The sequence below is a fragment of the Pieris brassicae genome, chromosome 5 (assembly GCF_905147105.1).
Source record: "Pieris brassicae chromosome 5, ilPieBrab1.1, whole genome shotgun sequence".
NCBI classification, from domain to species: domain Eukaryota; kingdom Metazoa; phylum Arthropoda; class Insecta; order Lepidoptera; family Pieridae; genus Pieris; species Pieris brassicae.
In genome coordinates, this window is record NC_059669.1 from 19,126,027 (window position 1) to 19,147,840 (window position 21,814).

At 32.2% G+C, this 21,814-nt stretch overlaps 1 protein-coding gene across 5 annotated transcripts in view; it reads left to right on the forward strand.

Moving 5' to 3' along the window:
• Positions 1–21,814, forward strand: part of LOC123709286 (inverted formin-2) — a 71,486-nt gene that overhangs the window by 36,954 nt on the left and 12,718 nt on the right. For 4 of the 5 annotated variants that reach the window (XM_045660491.1, XM_045660488.1, XM_045660487.1 and 1 more), the window contains 6 exons: positions 6,331–6,357; positions 17,057–17,165; positions 17,862–17,942; positions 18,311–18,470; positions 19,971–20,004; positions 21,368–21,506. In XM_045660491.1, coding sequence (XP_045516447.1) covers positions 17,064–17,165; positions 17,862–17,942; positions 18,311–18,470; positions 19,971–20,004; positions 21,368–21,506 — 516 coding nt within the window. In that variant the 5' untranslated portion in view covers positions 6,331–6,357; positions 17,057–17,063. The remainder of the gene's footprint in view (positions 1–6,330; positions 6,358–17,056; positions 17,166–17,861; positions 17,943–18,310; positions 18,471–19,970; positions 20,005–21,367; positions 21,507–21,814) is intronic. The other variant, XM_045660493.1, reaches the window with a different exon arrangement.

Below are 21,814 nucleotides of genomic sequence, written 5' to 3' on the forward strand. Positions count from 1 at the left end.
AAAAGGTCCATTCGAATAACACGCAAGGTGAGAGTGCGTGGGCGCATACTAAATATTGATTTTAAACGTGATAATTATCCGCTGATATTGAGTGACATTTGTGAACTAGTGATCTTTCGCCAACCGGTCCAGAGGCCGATCTCTCACGATATTTCATGAGGTATTTTGCCATTATTTGCCGACTTATTAAATACGGAATTTACACGATAAAATAGAACGTAATAACTTAAACATAACACAGAAATGTTAATATGGATAATAGAACCTCGTTCCGCCCGTATTACTGTAATTACATAATAAAAATATATATTTATGAATTATTTATAATAATATAAATTTTCGTCTGGTTTAACCCTAATAACTAAACCTGCGATACTTCAACGTTGACGCTGTGAGCATCGTCTGTGCATTATTATCACCATCAGCCTCATTTTTTGTCCATTTCTGGACGTAAACCTCCTCCACCTTCCAGTACTTCCTGCACTGTTGTCTCTGCGTCCACTGGGAGTGAACCCCCTTGACGATGTCGTCAGTGCACTTAGTCGATGGGCGGCCGCGAGGTCTTTTGTTTTGCCGTGGTCTCCATTCAAAGAGCCTGCGACAGTTTACCAATGGAATTTTCTTTATATGTGTTTAATTAACTCGTAGGGTAACGGAAAAGTAAATACGCTTAGGAAGCCGGCATGTCTGAGATTTCTATCTCATGCCTTATGAAAAATGTTCACTAAAACAGAAACAGGAATGTATCTAATTATCTTTAGCCCTTAAACGCTGTATTTTTATGCTCTATTGTAGTTTTAGACGGCGTATATCTTCCACAATATTGCATAAGAGTTCGTTGTCCGAGATACAGTATCTATGAACACTGATATCTCGTTGATAAGAGCAACTTTAATTGTTTAATACTTAATTTTAGGGTTTTATGATATAATTCAAAGTTTTTACAGGTACCTTTTTTATTGTAAGTAAAGCCTAAATCTTGAAAGTATTCTTTTTGGTAAAGTGCTTTCTTTGTTAACGGATTATTTCTTTGAATATCTAATATCATTGACTTATGAACGACGTATAATTAAATGCCAGTTCAAATCAAGGCTGTAGAACGCTAATAATTTAACTACTAAGCCATCATTTCTCAACTACTTTTATGTCGTGACCTATGAAGGAGCCAAAAAGTTAAATAAATTCAGTCTTGTGACCCCGTCACTGTAAAATTATAATTTACTACCTATATATAGTTTATATATAATATTTTTCAACATACTACGACCCCTTTTTTGAATCAAACTTGACTGCTTGAGAAACGATGAACTAAGTTAAAGTTGACATTTCTGTATTAGTATTTTCATATACATAAGTATTTTATGTAAAAAATAGGCATAAATTATTATTTAAAAAAAACACTTTTTCAACGAATTGAAGTTATATATTATTATAAACTTATAATTATTATGTTAGGTACCCAGGAACAAAATACTACTTTTTGTTTAGTTTTACGATGAAAGTGTATCGATTACGGAAAATTAAAGTGAAGGTTGTGGAAATGACCTTGCGTGTGCGCCAATTAAGATAATCTACACAAAGAAAACGTTTTAGGTCTTCGTGACAAGGTGATACTGAATTTTTTATAATACGCAGTACGCACTAAATTACTATTTTACACGCAACACAAGGGTTGTTTAGGCAACATTGTAACTAATTGTTCTTTTTGTATAACGTAATTCAAATATAAACCTTTAAAAGTGAATAGGACCTTTTAACTAAAATTTCGAGTAAGTCATGAATATATTTATTTAGATAAATAAATATTTTTATTATACAACATAGTAAGGAGCTGCAGATATTACACACTGCTTCGTAAACACGAACTAAAATTAAATTTTTATTTTCCCATATTAAATAGATTGAGTTTTTCAAATTTTTGAACATATAACAACATTTGGTTGAAAAATAACTGATTTATGAATTTCCCGTTCTATCCTATGGAGTGATGAAATATTGGTTATGTAGTATTAAAAAAAAACATTTTAATGAAACATCATTTATGTAATAGTTTGTGATCGTCACTTGAAAACACCAAGGTTGTTGGAATATTCAAGAATGCGCACAGGGTCTGAGAGCTAGCTAAAAAATTCCTATGATACAGATACCGGCAAACTTCTTGGGCATTAAACAAGGGAGTGGGGGAAAGTTTGCGTAGCGCGGGACACAAACGTCAACTGACTTACCAATCACGCGATCGACACGTGTCTCCCGCCGCCCCTCCCAGTGACACCTAAAAATCGCTTCTGCGCAGGCAAGGACATTTGTTTAAGATGTTTGCCGGTACCTGTACGATAGCAATTAAAGGACAAAAGCATTCTTTTAACTTTTTCGTATCAGTTTTTCTTATCATCATATTCGTATTTTACACTAGCTAAGAAAGAAAATAATCCTTTAAATAAATCGCAGGACAGTGGCCCTGAGACGCTGTTTTTGACCCACTTTAACACATCTGTTTGCTTACGAACGCGTCAATAGGCATGCTCTCCAGTTTATGCAGAAATTAATGCTATATTAAACAATTATGTTTAGTAAGTACTTTATTTGGTTCATTTCGTTGGACCGAATGGGGAAGAAAATGCGTCGCTTTACTGTGCTCATTACTATACGAGAAAAATCTTGAAAATGTAGCCAGTATACACACAGCGATAATTCAGTTTCGAACACCGGCTATATACCAATTGGGTTTCTATCTACTTATGTGCGAGTATTCGTTACACTCTTTCCTACGTTTAAACAAAATATCGCGAGGAAATCGGCATGCCTTAAAATATAGACGGCGGTGTCAAAAGGCTGATCAACGTTTAAAAAATTAATAATCACGAAACAAATATAGAAATCTGAGGCGCTACCTTAAAGGTCTGGGCCCTCAAATTTCTGTATCTGTATGATCATTATGTATCCTAATTTACGCCATAAATAACAGGACAATGTATCATCGAGAGGATAACGTATTCATAGAGGGTATTAAGTATGCATATTTTTATATAAGTGATTTACTGGAAGTTAAAAGTCTATAGTGCAAAAGCTGTTTTAACGTCAAATTACACGACTGTTTCTTTGACGTTTCAGTACAGATTTCTATAGCATATTAGCTAGTATACACGGACTTTACATTGTTTACACATTTGCTTTAACACTTAGCCACTAGTTATTGATTGCAAACTATTAAAGGACATAATGTCTGTTTGTACATACTGACACTGTGTTACATTATTGTACAGCAAAATTAAGCTGATTTAACAAGAAGTATTTGTGACTTTTGTACTAAATTTTTTTTGAATACATGGCTCGCCATGGCCTTATATTATAGAAGAAACTTAATGGAATATAGAACTGTGATTACAATTACCAAAATCGTGTATATATATATATATTAAGTATATAATATTTATTTACTTTAGTTATGGTTAGTGTTACGTGTTATTTTATGTTCTCTTTTCAATTATTTATGTACTTCTTGTACCTAACCAACTGTAGGTGTTTTCTTTATCGTTCCATAATAGAGTTGCGTCGAAAATCGAAAATAAATACGGTAAATTTGGTAATCTTTTTGTTACATACAATTAATTAATTAATTATTAAGTTTTATTTTTATTTAGATCTAGGTATAAGTTGCTAAATCAACAGCACCTAAGATTGTTGCGATTTCAATGTTTTAATTATAAACAAGAATGCTAGATAAATAGTTACATAACAATTTAGCAAAAGGCTAACAAGAAAAATGTCTTCTGATACAAATAGTATTGAAGATATGCAAAATAATGACCTCCAGTGATGAGGTCAAACTGTTCAAACATATTTCCGTATTGTACCATTGTACGAATATTTGTTACTTGACGCTATTCAACATTAGGTTTTTAGTGTACTTTTTAGGTTTGTTAAACAGTGATTTTTTTCAACAAATAAAAGTTATTCTTATAATAATAATATGTTAGCTTTCTTTACTAACACTTCTGAATTTATATTCTCACCAGTGGTTTTTCGCAGTCTGATTGGTCGTAACAATATTGGTTTCTTCGTTAAGTAATAATTCCAAACTTGAAACATATGATTATTAAAAGTAATAGAAGGAATCTCAATGATTAACCAAAGCAACAATAAAAACAACGTTCAATAGACTCGATTATAACATTTCCTGATAATCGGAGCATTCCTTGACTATATATGTTTAGATATCACACATTATAAAGGTTTTATCCGCCTTCATATCATTGTTAAGAAAAGATATTGTCTGTGGTCTTTGGTTCCATTCCCGCCAAAACCTAGGACAAAAATTATTAGTAGTATTTAATTATTGAAATAACTGAATCATATTAATTAATTAATGTTTCATACAAGTACTAAGATTTCTCTAGCAAAAATTTCAAAATGGCGCCACAAAAACTTTCGAAACAAATGTTCCAAAAAGGTTGGAACGGTGTATAATTCTAGTCCAAATAGATAATAGAGTTACAGATAAGGCAATAAGTGAAAGGTATTGTTATCACCAAGTTTGGGACTGCTAACCTTTTGTACGTGAGGTACTCGTTAAACTAATTTTATCCTTAGGCATTTCACCTCTTTCCTTCCATCACAGCAAAACATGAAAGAATGGAATCGATTTTTAGTTCGAAACGAAATTTTGCGTTTGAAACACATTGGAAAACATAAACAAACGTAGTATTTGAGTATTGTGTATAAGAAATTTATTATTACATTAAATACAGTCAAATTAAGCCAATTTTTACGTGAATATTTACGAGATAATTATTTGCTGAGGATAATTTCGATTTCTGTCTGAAGTGGAATTATAAGCACCATGAGATAAAATTAACCATATGATAATAAGTACTTCAACATAATATGCGTTATTATGTTTTATACACGATTTCATATCACATATATACACTAGTAATAAACTAAAATATCTAATAAACAGTTTTATTAGATATTTTAGTAGGTACGTATTAATTAGAACAAATTCAGCATTAAACTTAAGACCAGCACTATATTTAATATAATATGGAACTAGCTGTCTTCCGGAATGTTCTATTCGCATCGTTACCACAACTGTCATTGTACGTCTAGCATTAAATAATGTGTATATGCCACAGCCAACTAGCTTAATTAGCCGTTCAATTAACAGCCTAGCCTTTTAACTAAACAGCGCCGTTTAACTAGCGGCCTGAAAGATATTCAGCCGTAGCGTTTGTTAAAACATTTAATAAACTGGCTGACATTAGCCAATAGCATTAGCTTAGGCAATTCGTACGATAGAGCAATTATTTGGCAAAGCAAAATAAATATAAAAGATGAAACATATGAAATAAAAAATAATTCTTTTAAAATTAAATTTCTTAACTTAAATTCACATTCTTGTTGTTACTACACTCTTTCATTCTACTCGTTCCTTTTCATGAAACTTTGGACAGCACTATCAAGGTTGTAGTTTACCGACGCCATATTGACAGTTTGAAGAGTTTTGTTTCGATTTTGAGAGTGGCAAAATGTGGAATGAGCTTTAAATTGCTTGGCAAGTAATGAAATGTCATTGATTCAAGTAATTTGTCTAGCTGTTTAATCAACTGGCTGAACATCTTTTAGGCCGCTAGTTAAACGGTGCCGTATAGTTAAACGGTGCCGTATAGTTAAACGGTGTCGTATAGTTAAACGGTGCCGTATAGTTAAACGGTGCCGTATAGTTAAACGGTGCCGTATAGTTAAACGGCTAGGCTGTTAATTGAACGGCTAACTAAGCTAGTTGGATGCGACATATATACCTTAATACTAGCATTTAAGAGACGGAAATAATAGATTCAACATATTAAAAGATACTTTTATAAGTCTCCCTAGCATATATATGCTTTATTTAACTTACTATGACAAGAAGTTGGACTGAGTCAAACGATGCGCAGATGTTGTTTAGTTCTTGAGTAGAACAAATACTTTATCAACCAAGATATTTGAAGTTGTCTTTCAATAATTATATGAAAGACTTACAACGGAAAATGAAAGGAATTCAAAAACTCCAGATTTTTCAGCAATCTACGTTTTACATTTAGCATTTTTCAAAAGTTCGGTGCTGACGTAAAAATATAATAGGGTCGAAAAAGTTTGAAGAGGTCTTCTCGGTGGCCGCATGTTAGCATATTAAACTATTGTATATTTTTCCTTTTGTACATTTAATGCATATAATATAATATATGCCTATAATTACTATATATTATTTCAATTACAGTTATGCCAAAAATGAAATTCGTTATGCACTGATTACGTTCATTATTTCAAATATTATTTTCTTTGTTTCAGACGCCGCATCCTGTAAAGGCTATAAATGTAAGTTGATCCTACCATTTTTGTTGTAAAGTAAAAAATAATATCTTGACTTAAACGGCAATTTGCGCATAACTCGGTATAAGGAAGCTATCTCCTTAAATGGTCACCCTTCCTACATAGATTGTAGACGCTGATTTTAATTACAAAGTTCATACATACAGAGAATAATAAAGTGTCAAAAACATCGGTATTTGATAAAGAGAGTCACACTATGCTCTGTGGTACCCGCATTAATTCGATGGTAGCACGATGTTCTACAGCCTAAAGCTTTTTCGGGATATAGATTTTTAAACAAAAAAAAAATTTTTTGTTAGACACATGGTATCGCAGTTTTTTTGTAGATATTGTGTCTTCTATAAACTGTAGTACGTAACTTGAGTCTACGTACTCTATTGTCAATAGTTTCCATAGAATACGCGATTAAGGAATTTTATTCGTCTTTTTAACATCTTGTTACAGTATCGTATTTCATGCTGTATCCTTCGTTTTTTAAATTATTCTGCAGCTTATTTTCACCAGGGATAATGTAGGGTTCTAAGGGTAAAATAATTTTTCAAAGCAGTCCTTTAGTTTTTGAGCCAATTCAATGCAAACGAATCAAATCTTTCCACTTTATAATATTAGTGTAGATAACTTTAAACGAGTTTCGGTCAAAGTATTGTTTACAGATTTAATTTAATTTTGAATTTAAAATTATAAATGTTTCCCGATGTTTGGAGTAATTTATGGTATGAACAGTTAAAGGCAGAACAGAAATACTGTGAAAGTGTATTTTTATTTTAATGTTTTATACTCGTATACGTAACTAATTATAATGTAATCTTATAATAAGCGCACCAAATGGATCTTAATGAGCGTAATAACGAACCAAATTAATTTAAGAAGCTTTATAGTTATAATCAAATAAGGCAAGACGCTTGGGAGATTTATAAGAGAGGTAACAAGTCTTCCAAAAGCTCAAATCTTCAATCTAATATAACTAATGATAAGAACAAGACTAACAAAAATGTTTTAAAAAATATATGTTTTGCAGTGTGTGTTTAGAACCACAGATTATATGTCGATAGAACTCTGGAAAGAAGATTAAGTCACCGCAAGTGTGCTGCAAGTATTAAGTCACGTGATTAATTAATACATTTCATGTTTAAAATAGAAAGGCCTAATTGGTAATTAGTTCAAAATCCCCTCAAAGGCTGTTTGTAAGAACTATAATGAATATGCTTTACATTTACTTATCTAAAGCTGATTTAATAGTTTGTATAGTTTTAAGTTATTGAGATTGGCATATCGCAGACAAACATACATTACGCAAGTACAAAAACACTTGACCATGAAGTATCGTTATAATTAAGTGGCGCCGGCGCATGATTCAGTGAACAGCCGTTAAGCAGATTTATTGTGCGATATGAATAAATAATTATCAATTATTGATTATTAAAAAAAATCTACTGTGAAACACTAAGCTTTAAAAAACTTTGACAACAATAATTCCTAAGCTCAATAATACCTATAATGGAAAAGGAAATCAATCAAGAAGAAACTTGAAATCTCTATATACAAATAACTTCTGAATCACCAAGTCCCGTCGCCTTTGCTTTCGTCGTCGGGTCAAGTAGGGACAACTGCCCTTCTGTCTATAGCAGTGTTACTCAACGTGGGGCCACGCCCCGCAGCATTCGTAAAGGGGGGCAATTTGGAAATTGTTTTTTTTATTTAACAATAGAAATAATAGAAAAATGTGATTTCTTTCTAATACCTATTTCAGTTTGTAAGTAAACAATCAATTTTCAATATTAAACACATCCAAATATATAAAAATGAATACCTATTTCCCTTGGTCACGGCGTGAACGGCTGGACCGATTTCGCTCATTCATTTTGTGTTGTGTTTGTTATTGTCAGGAGAAGGTTCTTATGAAAGAAAAAATGAGAAAATAGCGCGGAAAATTAGAAAATAGAAAGTTATCATGAATTTTGTTACGATAGCAATTAAAACTTTTTTATGGCGTTTGACATAACATTGACATGTAAAATTGAATATCGTTTAAAACAAATGCTGCGATCGGAGTTATAATGAGTATATTGATAAGATACATATAAAATAATTACAGTTGCTAATTGTTTATGGCATTAATCTTGAAAATCCATGTTTTTCACATGCAACAAACAAAGAATGTTTTATCGTAATTATACTAAAACCATTTTTAGTTGTTTATTCCAATTTGAAATTGATTTAGATTGATTTGATTCATAGTTAAGACAGGGCAACGTCTGTCGGGTCCGCTAGTTATATTTAAAAATGATGTACATAGGCAAGTATTTTATAAATGCTAAGGAGTGCACAAAAATGGATGGGACACAACTCTAGAGAATCTAAAAAAACCTTTTCAGTTGCTGACACCCCTCTGAATCACATATTCAATGTTTAGATTAGTTAACATTTTTGAGTCATCTTCGGTAATTTGTCTTACAAATTGCCTTTATTACAATTTTCGCTTCAACAAGGCATTTCCTTAGTGTAATGCCCGATACATTAATGTTATCCGATATGCCTGTCTGTGCATTAGCTATTGTGGGCTGGTAATGTTTATATAATCAGTGAAAATCGTATTTAGTTCCGCGGAGAAATACATTTTTACAATTAACTCCATGCTTTGGTATATGGTACAAGAATATTATGCGCTTACTATATAAGATAGTTTTAATCCGAAATGAAGTTTTATCATCTTTTTGAGGCTTCCAGAGTTGAGACTTAGCGGAAAGTCTCCGTCTCCTAAATTTTTTATAGGTTTCTTACATGTGGGATTTATACTAGGCATTACAGTGTCAAGACACTGTAGGTAAAAAAGCAGCTTAGTAGACAATCATCATAGGCTAGTATGTATTACTTCATTACAAATTATAAGCCATAGGGTAGACAGTCCTTTACGTTAATATAATTAAGTGAAAAATATATGTAATTGAGGATTTCAACCAGTTTATGAGCCCAAAACGAACTAGTAGTAGTTGTTTTTGACATTTGTTGCATAACAAATCAGTAGAACCCAAGGAGGTATACTCAGTTTCATTATTGTCCTTGAATTATTCTTGGACGATATCAAAAGTGTTCAGGGAACAGTCAGTGCTACTATACAATATACTATGATCGTAATGACTACTTCCATCGAGACCTTAATGACGTCACCAATTGCAAAGAACGTGGAACTTCGTTCGTGGAGCTCACGATCGAAGGCTTCACCATCAGACGAATGGCTAGGGAATAATTTCTTCTAACCACAGGCCTAGCGCAAAGGTTGAAGAGGGAAAAACTATATGAAGTAGGGAATATGTATTAGAGTACGTAAGTGCTGGAGCAGTGTTGGCCTAGTGGCTTCAGCGTGCGACTCTCATCCCTGAGGTCGTAGTATCGATCCCCGGCAGTGCACCAATACACTTGCTTTCTATGTGCGCATTTAACATTAGCTCGAACGGTGAAGGAAAACATCGTGAGGAAACCGGCTTGCCTTAGACCCAAAAAGTCGACGGCGTGTGTCAGGCACGAAAGCCTGATCACCTACTTGCCTATGATCATGAAACAGATACAGAAATCTGAGGCCCAGACCTATAAAGGTTGTAGCGCCATTGACGTTTTTTTACGTTAGAGCTAAGTGCAAAAAATAGAAAAGTGTCTTCCCTTTCATACTACTAGAAGTAAGCGTTTGTAGACATTTTCGTATCTTATCTTTAATAGTAAATTAGTTTAAATTGCTTAGCCTAAACTCCTAAAGTAATGCTCAATGATGATATTATTTCAGTGGTGATATTTTTTAAAAATCGAAGTTTATTTATCGCTCGATTGAAGTAATGCTTTAAATTACAAAAGGCCTACATTAGAACGAATATTAGCGCCTAACATTCTGCCAACGTTGACAAAACAGCTGCTTAACAAACCAGTTAATATTCCAGCCAGGTCTACTAATGGGATGCAGGAATGCTGATTCTCAGTAGTAGCTAGAGGCCATATATGGTTTTTATCGAAATGATTTAATGATCTGGTTTTGTTTTCCTTGTCATTTGCGTTTGTCAAGATAAAATAAATATTAGATAAATTAAGATATAAATGCATTTTAAATTTATGCAACGTAATTGGAACTCATTGGAATAGTTCACTGTTATTATTATAGCGTCTGTACAAAAGGCACAAGGAGTTTATTTTATACGTCAATGTGTTTTGGATTGAGTTTGATTCTTATGTATTTTTGTAAGAACAATCTAACTGAAGTGAATTAAACATAATACAAACAAGAGTCTTCACTGCAAAATCGATTTCAAAGCTAGTTCAGAATAGATACCTCGGAGCTGGCACAGTGTGTCATAATAAGAGCAATGAAATCCTGCCCAATAGTACGTTTACACACCACTCTCTGCCACAATAATATTATTTATTAAAATATCGAATATTCGAGTAGTATAATAAGGATTACATTATGTTTATGTTATTATTGTTTTTATACCAAATTCTACCATTTGTCTCTCATCTTCGCTACTATTTTCCAATATTTTCCCGCTATGTCTTTAATTTTATTTTCCCGGGTTTCCGGTGGGCGTTCTTTTTCTTCTTACTTCGTGTCATCAATATTACATATAGTAATGATTAAAAAAATAACAATGGCAAGTTTTTTTTTAAATTTAATGATTTAAAAATACTTACGATTGTTATGTCTATAGTTAGAATGTGTGCCAGAATTTCATATGCCTTATTATAAACACTAAAAAAACGTTGATCCTACTAAAAGTGGGTTTCTCCAAGCAATAAAGCTGGATTTCGTATCAACAAAATCATTATTGACATGTACATTGTACATATGGGGATCTGTACTATTCAATTCATTTTAAAATATAACAATAGGTACTCAAAACTGACCCTAATGTCTTCAAGTTCCGATCAATCAAGTGTTCAAAGACCAAGGTTGTGAGTGGGAGGTCCCGTGAAGCCTGTGGACTTATTCACGCACTACCAACGAAATTGTGATACCACATATAACCAACTGAAACTATTATGTTTATTCGAGTACTATACATTACTAATTCTTAATATAACCGCGTATTTATTATATTAGTTAAATATCGGCGAGACGCTGAAACTCTTTTCGTTAAAAATTACACAAAACCTGTGAATTTATATAAAAACTGTCATTTGAGCAAATCTCGTCTCAGTATATAATAAAATACATAAATTTTGGATTAAATTAATTATTTTAATAATGACAATATGAAGCCACAAATCATTTAATCTATTAATCTTTATTTGAATACAAAAGTAACTAAAAAGTTGTTAATTCATCATATATATAGTAACTGGCGCTTCATCGTGTAGCGTTTTCTACTAATTAAAATTTATAATCTAGAGTTTTTAATCTTACATGAATAATACTGTGTGGTAATAAAATGGTCTATCAAAGGCCACAATGGTAGCCATAAAGATCACGAGTCTAATGTATATGCTATATTCACATTGTCATACTGTGTCAATTAATTTTTTTGTTCAGTATTGTCGTGCCTTTCTGTTATGGGTATGTACAATGTAGGCGCTAATGTTTTATATAAAACAGGGGGCAAACGGTCATGTTTATGTGATGTTTCCATAGACACACACTGCCAGAAGGCTCTAAAGTGCGTAGTCAGTCCTTTATAATGGTCTTTACTTTATAATAACAATATTAGAATAGTAATTGAGTGATTTTACATTTTGTGTGAGTCAAATGAAAACTAATATACATGAATTCGAATTAATAAGTAAAATCTACGGATGGACTGTTTCAGGGCTGTAGAGCGAATTAAAAAAAATATTAAGAGCCGGATCTTGGCAGTGGCGGAAAGTACAATTTGTCTAATTTTGAGAGCAATCTTCTCCTAAAATTCAGCTCCTACTCATTTGACAGTTTTGCAATTTAACGACAATTTTTCAATTGTTTCAATTTTAATTGGAACTTCTACTTATAATAATAGTCCCAGGTCCGTATCATAGCTTATTTAATATTTGCAAAAAATATATAGCATTTTAGAATTAAAACATATCAACATTATTGTAATGTTGATAAATTAACATTTTCCCCCGCACTGGCATTATTAATCTAGTTATATTAAAATTTTGCAATCACATAATATTGTCAGATTTATTTTTAGTCGGCTTTAGGTTTATATCACAATTATCTTAAGCGATGCAGTAATTACATAAGAAAAAGCAAGCGTTAAAAATCTCACCTTCCGTTAATACATATTTTTGCCCGGCGGCCTCTGAGCAAGGTTTGCCCGTTTTGGTCAGGTCACCGGGACAAGTCCTGCCCTTTTACGAGCACTTTGAATTCTATCGGCAAGGTGAGGAAACGGGTAGGAAGTCGGTTTTCCTGATTGTGCTTGTCGGCACAAGTATTAACATTCTTTATAATTATATAGTTATGAGATATCTCTTCGTAATGAGTGCTGGTGCAATTTCTTTGAACGCATCAAAGCTTTCTCATTTTAAAAATAAACCAGGGGTAATATTTTTGATAAGAAAAAGTCTTAATTTTGACCATTAAAATCATAAAAAAATTGTGCAACTTTACATGAATAATCTAATAAGTAATATTATGTTCACTTAATTTTCTACAAAACTAGTAAATAGCTTAAACTACGGTATTGTTGATTAACAGTCTTAGTGTTCTATAACGTTTTGCCATTATGTTCGTGTGTCCGACATACCGCATTTGCACTTATACTACTACACTGGTATTTTAACTCAAAAGGTTTAGTTCTCTTTAGACGTTTTGATGAAGTATAACACGGTTTGCTTTATACTTGCAACACCGTTGCCTTGCCTATTTATCTATTTGTTTTTTTTATGTAATAGGAGGCATATGGGCAGGAGGCTCACCTTATGTTAAATGATGGACCCCATGGTCACTCACTTCGCCAAAAGCCTCGCAAGTGCGCTGCAGGCCTTTTAAGACTTGATACGCTCTTAGGTTGGTTTATTAAGCTTTTAATATTGAAATGTGTTATTAATGTAATACTTAAAAATTGTGTCACACTGTTCTATATCTCGTAATATTTTTACGAAATAAAAGTCTTATGTTAAAAAGTAAATTTTAACTGTTTCAGTGTTTATTATACACATAAAAACCAGCAGTACCATGACTAATGTCTTAGAAAATATAAGATTGTTACCCATCTATAATACGTCAGCGTGTGGTTGTACTTACCCAAAGGGTCACATCCGGCCAATAGGAACGCATCGCGCGTCTTACTTACAAGTACGAACTTCCGGTCTTATGTAGGGTTCGCGATGTACTATATAAAAGCATTATATAGCCTAAAATATAATTTATTTAAAAAAAGGCATAACAGTACACAAAAAACATTGTTGAGGTAAATTTATGCGATCGTTTCGTTAATTATTTTAAGGAATTAGATAAAATGATAACAAATAAGAAAAACTAATTTGTCACTGATAATAAATCCATTTTAGGACTATGAAGTATTGAAAAATAATAATAATATAACGATTAAATCCGGTTTGCTTTTTAATTGCGACACGCTTGCCATGCCTATTTAACGATTCCATAATTTGTTTGTTTATTAAGACTTTAATACTAAAAAATCTTCTTCTAAATATTAAGAAATCTTTCTTTAATACAATTTATGTATGTTGTACCTTTTATGTATAGACAACCCTAGTTTTCAGTACGTGTGTTGAACAATGCTTCTCTGTCCCAGAACAGTTACACCCCGGCCCAATTGACTATACTTTATAATCAGCTTCGTAATGAATCATTCGATGCCTATTCCCAAGCCATATTTCTAACAATGATTTTTACCACCATCTAAGGAGGATAAAGTAGTAATTAATTAAACGGTTCTTATTGGTATTTTAAATCAATTTTAACTTAAATATTTAATTAACTGCGAAAATAACTATTTTATTATATATAATAATTAACTAATAATAATACTACGAAAATCCAAAAAAACTCTTCTTAAACAAAGTAATGATAGTTTTTAACTATGATTGATGATTGTATTAATTATTATAAGATCTCTATGGCATAAACATTTTTATGCTGACAGCTTTAGCGCATGCGCGTTTTGCCATTTTTGGCGGCATTTACACATTGTTGCAATGAATTTCGTATGAAATTCTTTTTCATAAATACCAATGTGATGTGTCTAAAGTGAAGCATATTTTTGTTGGTAGGTCTTTTGTAATAATTTTTTTCGTGGCGACGGAGACGACAGACCAAGTTACGAGGAATTTATGGTATTACAGAGTATTACAATTTGAATTCATGAAGGTTAAATATATTACATAGTAAACTGCATATGAATTAAAATTCACTTTGTCCTTTTAGTATTAGACAAAAGTTTTCCTTCGTATACTCTACAAGTTCCTTACATTTAAAGCGCGAAATTCACATTAGTTTACATAAATCAAATACAGTACGCTCACGTCAGAACCGGTCAGTTACATAACCAAGGTCTGTGTCAGCTGTGAGCCAGTTTTTTATCACCACGAGAGCATTAGCTTACAAGGACAACCTTCAAAGAATATTGTTATATCGATATGTGCATCTATGTATTGTTAATCGCAACCTTCGTTTACAAAGGTTTTCTTTGTTAGACTTTTGACTTTGCTTCTATAAAAGACTGTCTTTTTGAACCATTTTGTCAGTTCGTTGCACTTTTAAAAGCGGGACCGAGCGTTTCCTACATCCAGGGAATTTTGGAGAGGCACCAATATTAAAATCTTTTGATATTAGCTAGTGCTTCTAATGTATTGTATTTGACAAATATAAACCGGTGACGACTGCGTAAAACGTTTGTATGAATAATCTCAGCGCCTCTGTTTTATACAAATAGATCGACAGCTATATTTATTAATAGTTTTTTATTAACATATCTGTGGTGGTGAGACTTTAGTAACTTTAAATCCAAAAGAAAATAAATTTATAGCAAACAGCTTGCGAATCTGCAACTCGTAAAATTTTATCGTTCGAATAATAAGCTATAGTACAAAATAGATGAACAAAATGATAATAAAAATGATGATTTTTAATTCTAAAAGAACGTTTTTTCTACAAGATATTGAACAAAGATTTAAAAAATTGTAATAGTACCATATACGTTTTATCTATCTTCAATAATATATAATAATCTAAATTTCCCAAAATAAAATAGTCCTTAATACTGTTGACTTGTAAATTGTAAATCAGTGTCTATGCAAACAAACGTAGAATTTCATTCGAAACATTTCCTTATAAGATTTATATGAACAGTCGATGCAGCCGGCGGAGTGTCGCTAGTTTGCAAATTGCATCCAAATGATTCCAAGAATCACCGATCAGCATCCACCGTTCCACTGAGCGGTTGACAATTGATACTCACTTAACATTAAGATATTTATAATCAGACAATTCACAGAAGTGTGTCTCGGCACTTGACTCATGTTACCATTGTTACGAGAAATTCGGATGGTATTTGAAGGATTTATTTAGTTACGTGCTAACATATTGTTGAATATCATTTTTTTATTTATTTCGTACAATACTTTATTATGTATCTTGTATGAAAGATAATTTAATAAAAACAATTGTCGCAATAAAAATATACGAAACTTTTAACAAATTTAATTACCATTTAAAAAATAAAATCATTTTACATTCAGTCTTCCGCTGCCTCAAATAATCCAATTCAAAAAATTGAAGAAACCACTAAGTAGCGAAATTATATGCGGAATTGTTGACTGCTGGCGGAGGTTAGTCAGCGAGATCCAGTCAGACAACAGGGTACGCCTCTGGAATCTAAAATATTTTTCAGGCACATACTATCTAAGCAATGCTGGATGATGGCCCGTTAAGCCTGTCTCCACAGAACATTTAGTGCAAATTAGTTGTCTGATTTCATGTTATTTAATATAGGGAAAAAAATGGAATAATACATCACTTCTACATAGAACTTTCGGTTAGTTTTTGAAATTATAAGTTTGTGGCACAAACTTGTACTAAATGATATATATATATATATATAGATTTTATTTTAAATGTAGAAGAACATTAAAGCACGTAGTTAATGTTTGTGTAATAATAAGCAATGATCAGTCAGTTTTTGTTCAATGTCATGAACAACAATTTTAATCATTATGGTTATGTCATGGTGTAAGAAAGTGTCGAGATTTGGGATTAATTATTTATATTTATTATTAAGACGTCGCTAAAATTAGATTGGGGTTTCGTTCCTATAGAAACAATACTTTTTCAAGATTATGCCAAGTAAATATGTAATATAGGGGCTGGTCCTTCTGGCCCTAACTGAAATCAAATATAGTTATATATAATACATTTTTTCATTCATCCTGGTAACGATATACACTTATAAAAATCTATATTAGAAAAATGCACGATATAAATTTGTATTTACTACAAGTTTCCATATCAAGACCTTACGGATGAAGGAGAACTGGCAAGGATCTGTCCGTCATTCTTTGTAATCGCCAAGTTTTTGAAATTGTAACGAACTCCATTGAATTAATATGTTATAATATAAGTAACAAACGCTTAGCAGGCAAAAAACATAAATGTATTTTGTCCTTGTCATTACTAAGATTAATGAACGAGACAACATTTTTTTAAATTTTACGCCTGTTTAAAGGAATGGTATAGTCTAACAATAATGATGTATTACAGAGTCACAATGGAGAGTCGTGTAGGCCTGGATTATATCGTGGAGCACGCTGAGTACGCCAGCAAACTTGCTGCAGCGCTTACGTCTCCAACTTCCGCCGTCAAGAAACAAGTAGGTTCTATGGATATTAATATTCCATTGCGGTACACAAATTAGCCATATAAGAGGTTACGGGTTCGAGTAACGGCGCAATAATTGTTCCGAGTTTCGAGCCACGAATGATATAAAACTAATTGGTAGATTTATTTATTATATCTTATATTTTGAATATTGCTGGTATCTTTCGGCTCCTTTATCTACCTAAAAACTGAACCATCAGTGGTGGATAGCATTATTCCTCATTTTGATTTGTTCTGAGGGTCGAATCGGGATTCTAGATAGGATTGATGATATGGAATGGAATTCCTTCTATATTATTTATAAAGTGTTTTCATATAACATAATATTTTCAAAAATAAAAATCAATGTATTTTATTAGAGTAGTGGCGCGTGACTCTCATACCTGAGGTCGTAGGTTTGATCCCCGGCCGTACACTAATGGACTTTCTATCATTTAACATTCGCTCGAATGGTGAAGGATTATATCGTGAGGAAACCGACTTGCCTTCAACCCAAAAAGTCAACCTATTAGAATGAGAAATGATCATGAAACAGATGCAGATATGGCTCAGACCTATAGATAGCGCCACTGATTTATTTTATTCTTTTAAATCTTGTATTAACTAATATTAAACACTAAATCCTAAGCTGTACTAATAATGATATATTTTCAAATATCTCTGTATGTATCTTACAATTACATTGCAGGTGTTTGAGCTGCTATCTGCTCTTTGCGTATATAATGCAGACGGGTACGCCAGAGCGGTTGACACGTTGGATCGATATAAGGTAGATATTCATACAAATCTTATACTTTACTGTTTTGTGTGAAAAAAAACACTTCAGAAACGATGAAATTGGTCTAACTAAACCTCTAATTCAAACACGTGTATAAAAATTTGTGTACAAAACTTCGTCTAAGGTCACAGGTACTATGAAGGTAGAATTACATTATTGCATGTTTATGGAACATTAAAAATCTTATGTAAGCCTTTTTAACGAACAACTATAAGCTACTACATAATATAGACTCATTAACACAGTTTAAACACTGAACAATTATAAGCAATAAGCTACTACATAATATAACACATCAACACAGTTTACGTTAAAACACTTGTAGATAAATGTCTAATATATTCTTAATCCATTACCAGGTATTGAAAGGCGATAGATACCGTCTGAGCATAGTTGTGGATGAACTACGAAATGCTGCCACCATAGACTACAAAACAGCATTGCTCGCGTTCATCAACTGTCTCATCATTTCCGCACCACGACTGCCTGATAGGATTCGAGTGAGAAACGAATTTATTGGTAAGAAATCGGATTAAACATAATTAGATTAATAAATTATCTGTATTCTGTCTATAATGACAAACGGTACTGCCTTACGTGAGTTACGATACGCTCAGTAGTCAACAACTGGGCGTTATTAGCAGTTATTGCCACGCACAATCACTATTTGGAACCAGCTGCCCTCTGAATTATTTCCGAACCAATTTGACTTAGGGTACTACAAGACAAGAGCGTACCAATTCTTAAAAGGCCCGCATCACACTTGCGAGCCTATTATTATTAAAAAAATAGTCAACAACTTTTTAAGTTTAGCAGGATCAAGAGGTATTATTATCATTTTATATCTGTATCCTAAACAAAACTATAGAAGCAACCACACCCTTAAAGTTCGGCTAGAACTTTATGAGCGCGTGCATGCCTAATTGTATGGGTAGTGTTTAAAGTCAAAAGGTCATAAGCCAAGAAAAGGATTTCATTATTATTAATGAAACAGAAATGTGTGTGTTTGCTCCGTACTAGACTTTATTCATTTGTTTCTGTGTTCGCGTAATACCTGATATGTAAGAATTTGTATATCATTACCAGTTTTCTAAAACTTTTTAATGACATAAATTAAATATATAGACACAACTTTAACTTTGGATGAAAACAAAAAATTATTACAAACTACAATGCGTAAATGCAAAATACTTTAAAGATAAGAATACTTTTGTACAGGGTTGACAAGTGGCCTTTGAGTTGATCCTCATAATTTCATAACTAGCTCGCTGTTTAAGGTCATATTAAAACAAATATTCATATATATTTTGTACAATCTGTAATATGCCTTAATGCTTAATTTACATTTAAAACTATTACGTTTAATTAAATTTAAATGTATGCATTCGGTTTTAGTAAGAGCCTCCATGGTATTTGGTTTTAATTTCCGGGTAAATAATAAAATGTACATGAGGCGGGATGAAATGTGCCTATTTCATGTGATGTAATGCATTTATTAGGAGGGACGCCAATCACGTTATATCCTAACTAAATAATTTTTCACCGGTGACACCAGAGCTGGTGCTTTCCTCACCTATCGAATAAGTATCACAATAGGAAATGATGCCAGCGTTAATGGTACACTGGCACAGGCACAAAACTTTTTAAATTTGTTTAAATTTTTTTTATTAATGTAAAGTTAAAGCTTTAATCCGTTCAAAAAGTGTTTTTCTTAATGTTTAAAATGAGTTTAATCTGACTTATATTTAATTGTGTTTATTCGTTTACTAAATTACTACAAGTATGGATTTCATTAAATTTCATAGTCCATATCATTTCTTTTATGAGAATTTTTCCCCAAAAACAGTTTATATTAATGGTAATGAGTCTAAAGCCACATGAACCAAACTTTTTAAGTTTCTATTAATTTTCTATTTATTATTACTAAGTATGCAGGTTAAGACATTTTTAAACACTGTATATTTGTATGTTGGAATTAAAAATAATTTTCCTAATAATTTACTATAATATCCTTTTCAGGTCTGGGATTACTACCAACATTGAGTAACGTAAGGTAAGCAAAAAGTAGCATATTACAATAATTGGCAGTCGGAACCATTTAAGAGTCCGCCCACAATCTTAAAACTCCAGTTGTTATTTCCATTGATGTGGTCAAACAACTTGTCAACAGTATTCACATTTTAATTAAAACACTACAAATCGCTTAAAAACCTAATTTGTCACTAACCAGTTCCAACGGTATTGTAATCAAAAAGGTTATATGATTTTTTAATCAGATATTTTGAATTTGGAATACTCTTCTGTAGATGTTGTATCTATGGTAGTCGCCATTTCAGTGATGATACAAATATACATGTAGATAAATATATAAATGAATTGCTGTTCGTTTGTCTAGCTAAAACTCGAAGGCTGCACCGATTTGGCTAATTATGACATTGAAGTATTTTTGGAAGTTCAGGGAAGCCTTAAGCTTAAGAAAATTACTAAAAACGACAATTATAAAATATTTGATGTCGTTTGTCTCTTTGTTGTCACTTGGTTGTAAATAAATGTAGGTGATACGAAGTTCTGTAGGTGATCTAGTGGTAGATATAAGTATAAATCAAAATCTGGAATCTTGGCTTTTCTCTGGCTTTTTAAAAATTACGGAATGCACTTTATCCTTATATAAATAGTGAAATTTGAGAGAATTTTTTTACGTATCTAAATTAACTTTACTCTTTCATTGCGCTAGAGCACACACACACATCACTCACATAAATATTTATATTATATCAGATAATATGTAGACAATTCATTATATAATTTCATCACTAGAAAGTATAGTCCAATATAATACTCGATTATTATATCATAGATAAACATTCGAGTAACGCACGTCTCCATATTAGTATTATAATAATATCGTTATTTCACATAAAAAATAACAAAGACTATAATTATTCATGGCACGTCAGTGAGTTAGAAAACGACCAAAAAGGCAATGCGTAGGCGCCTGCGCACCGAGAATGGACAGACTCGATTATGATTAATACGTAAACAACGTCCGTTTTCATTTTATACTAATCGTTATTCTGCGGTCATAAACCCGGGACAGTTAAGTTATAACTTAATAGAATCATTGTTTCGATATTTTTAGTTAGAATTATCTACATAATAGTCTGTTATGTATCAGATTTTTCAATTGAAGCAATATATTTTTTATTGTATTTTTTCTATCACTCTAGATCTGAATCACTGTAGTCTATAGTTTGTGTATTATTAAAAGTTATCCTGCATAAATGTAATTAAAAGAATCAATATTTTATATATCGTTTTGATTAGACATATACTCGTAAAACCTTTAGGCAAGGACCCATACTACTATTTTTATAAAAATCTTTGAATTGCTTAACGTGAAATATATGTTCTTACAGACATGACGCAGCGAGTAACCCAGAACTGGGCGTTCAGTTGGACGTGTTTGAGGAGCAACGAGAGAGTGACGAGGCTCAGGGCCCTGGTGGCATCAATCTCAACTCCCATCTCGATGTTTTCTATGCTATACTCAAACAAGTAAGACCATGTACTTATATATTATGACAGCTTGAATAAGATCTTTGATTCTTCTTAACTTCCTTCGTAAGTCGTAAATCGGTGACTACTGTGAAACTTTTAGTTCTAAAAATTAACATTTTTAGAAGAAAAAAAAAGGCTTTCTTATTATTATCTCATGCATTACAATTGTGACCCTTTTAAGATAAATATGTCAGGGTTTTCAGCTCTTCCTTAACAATTCTCAATAGTACCTTTTAGGACCTGCTTAAATGAAGACCGATTGTACCCAACTTCGTAATTTTTGCTTACCTCTTAGGAATGAAAGT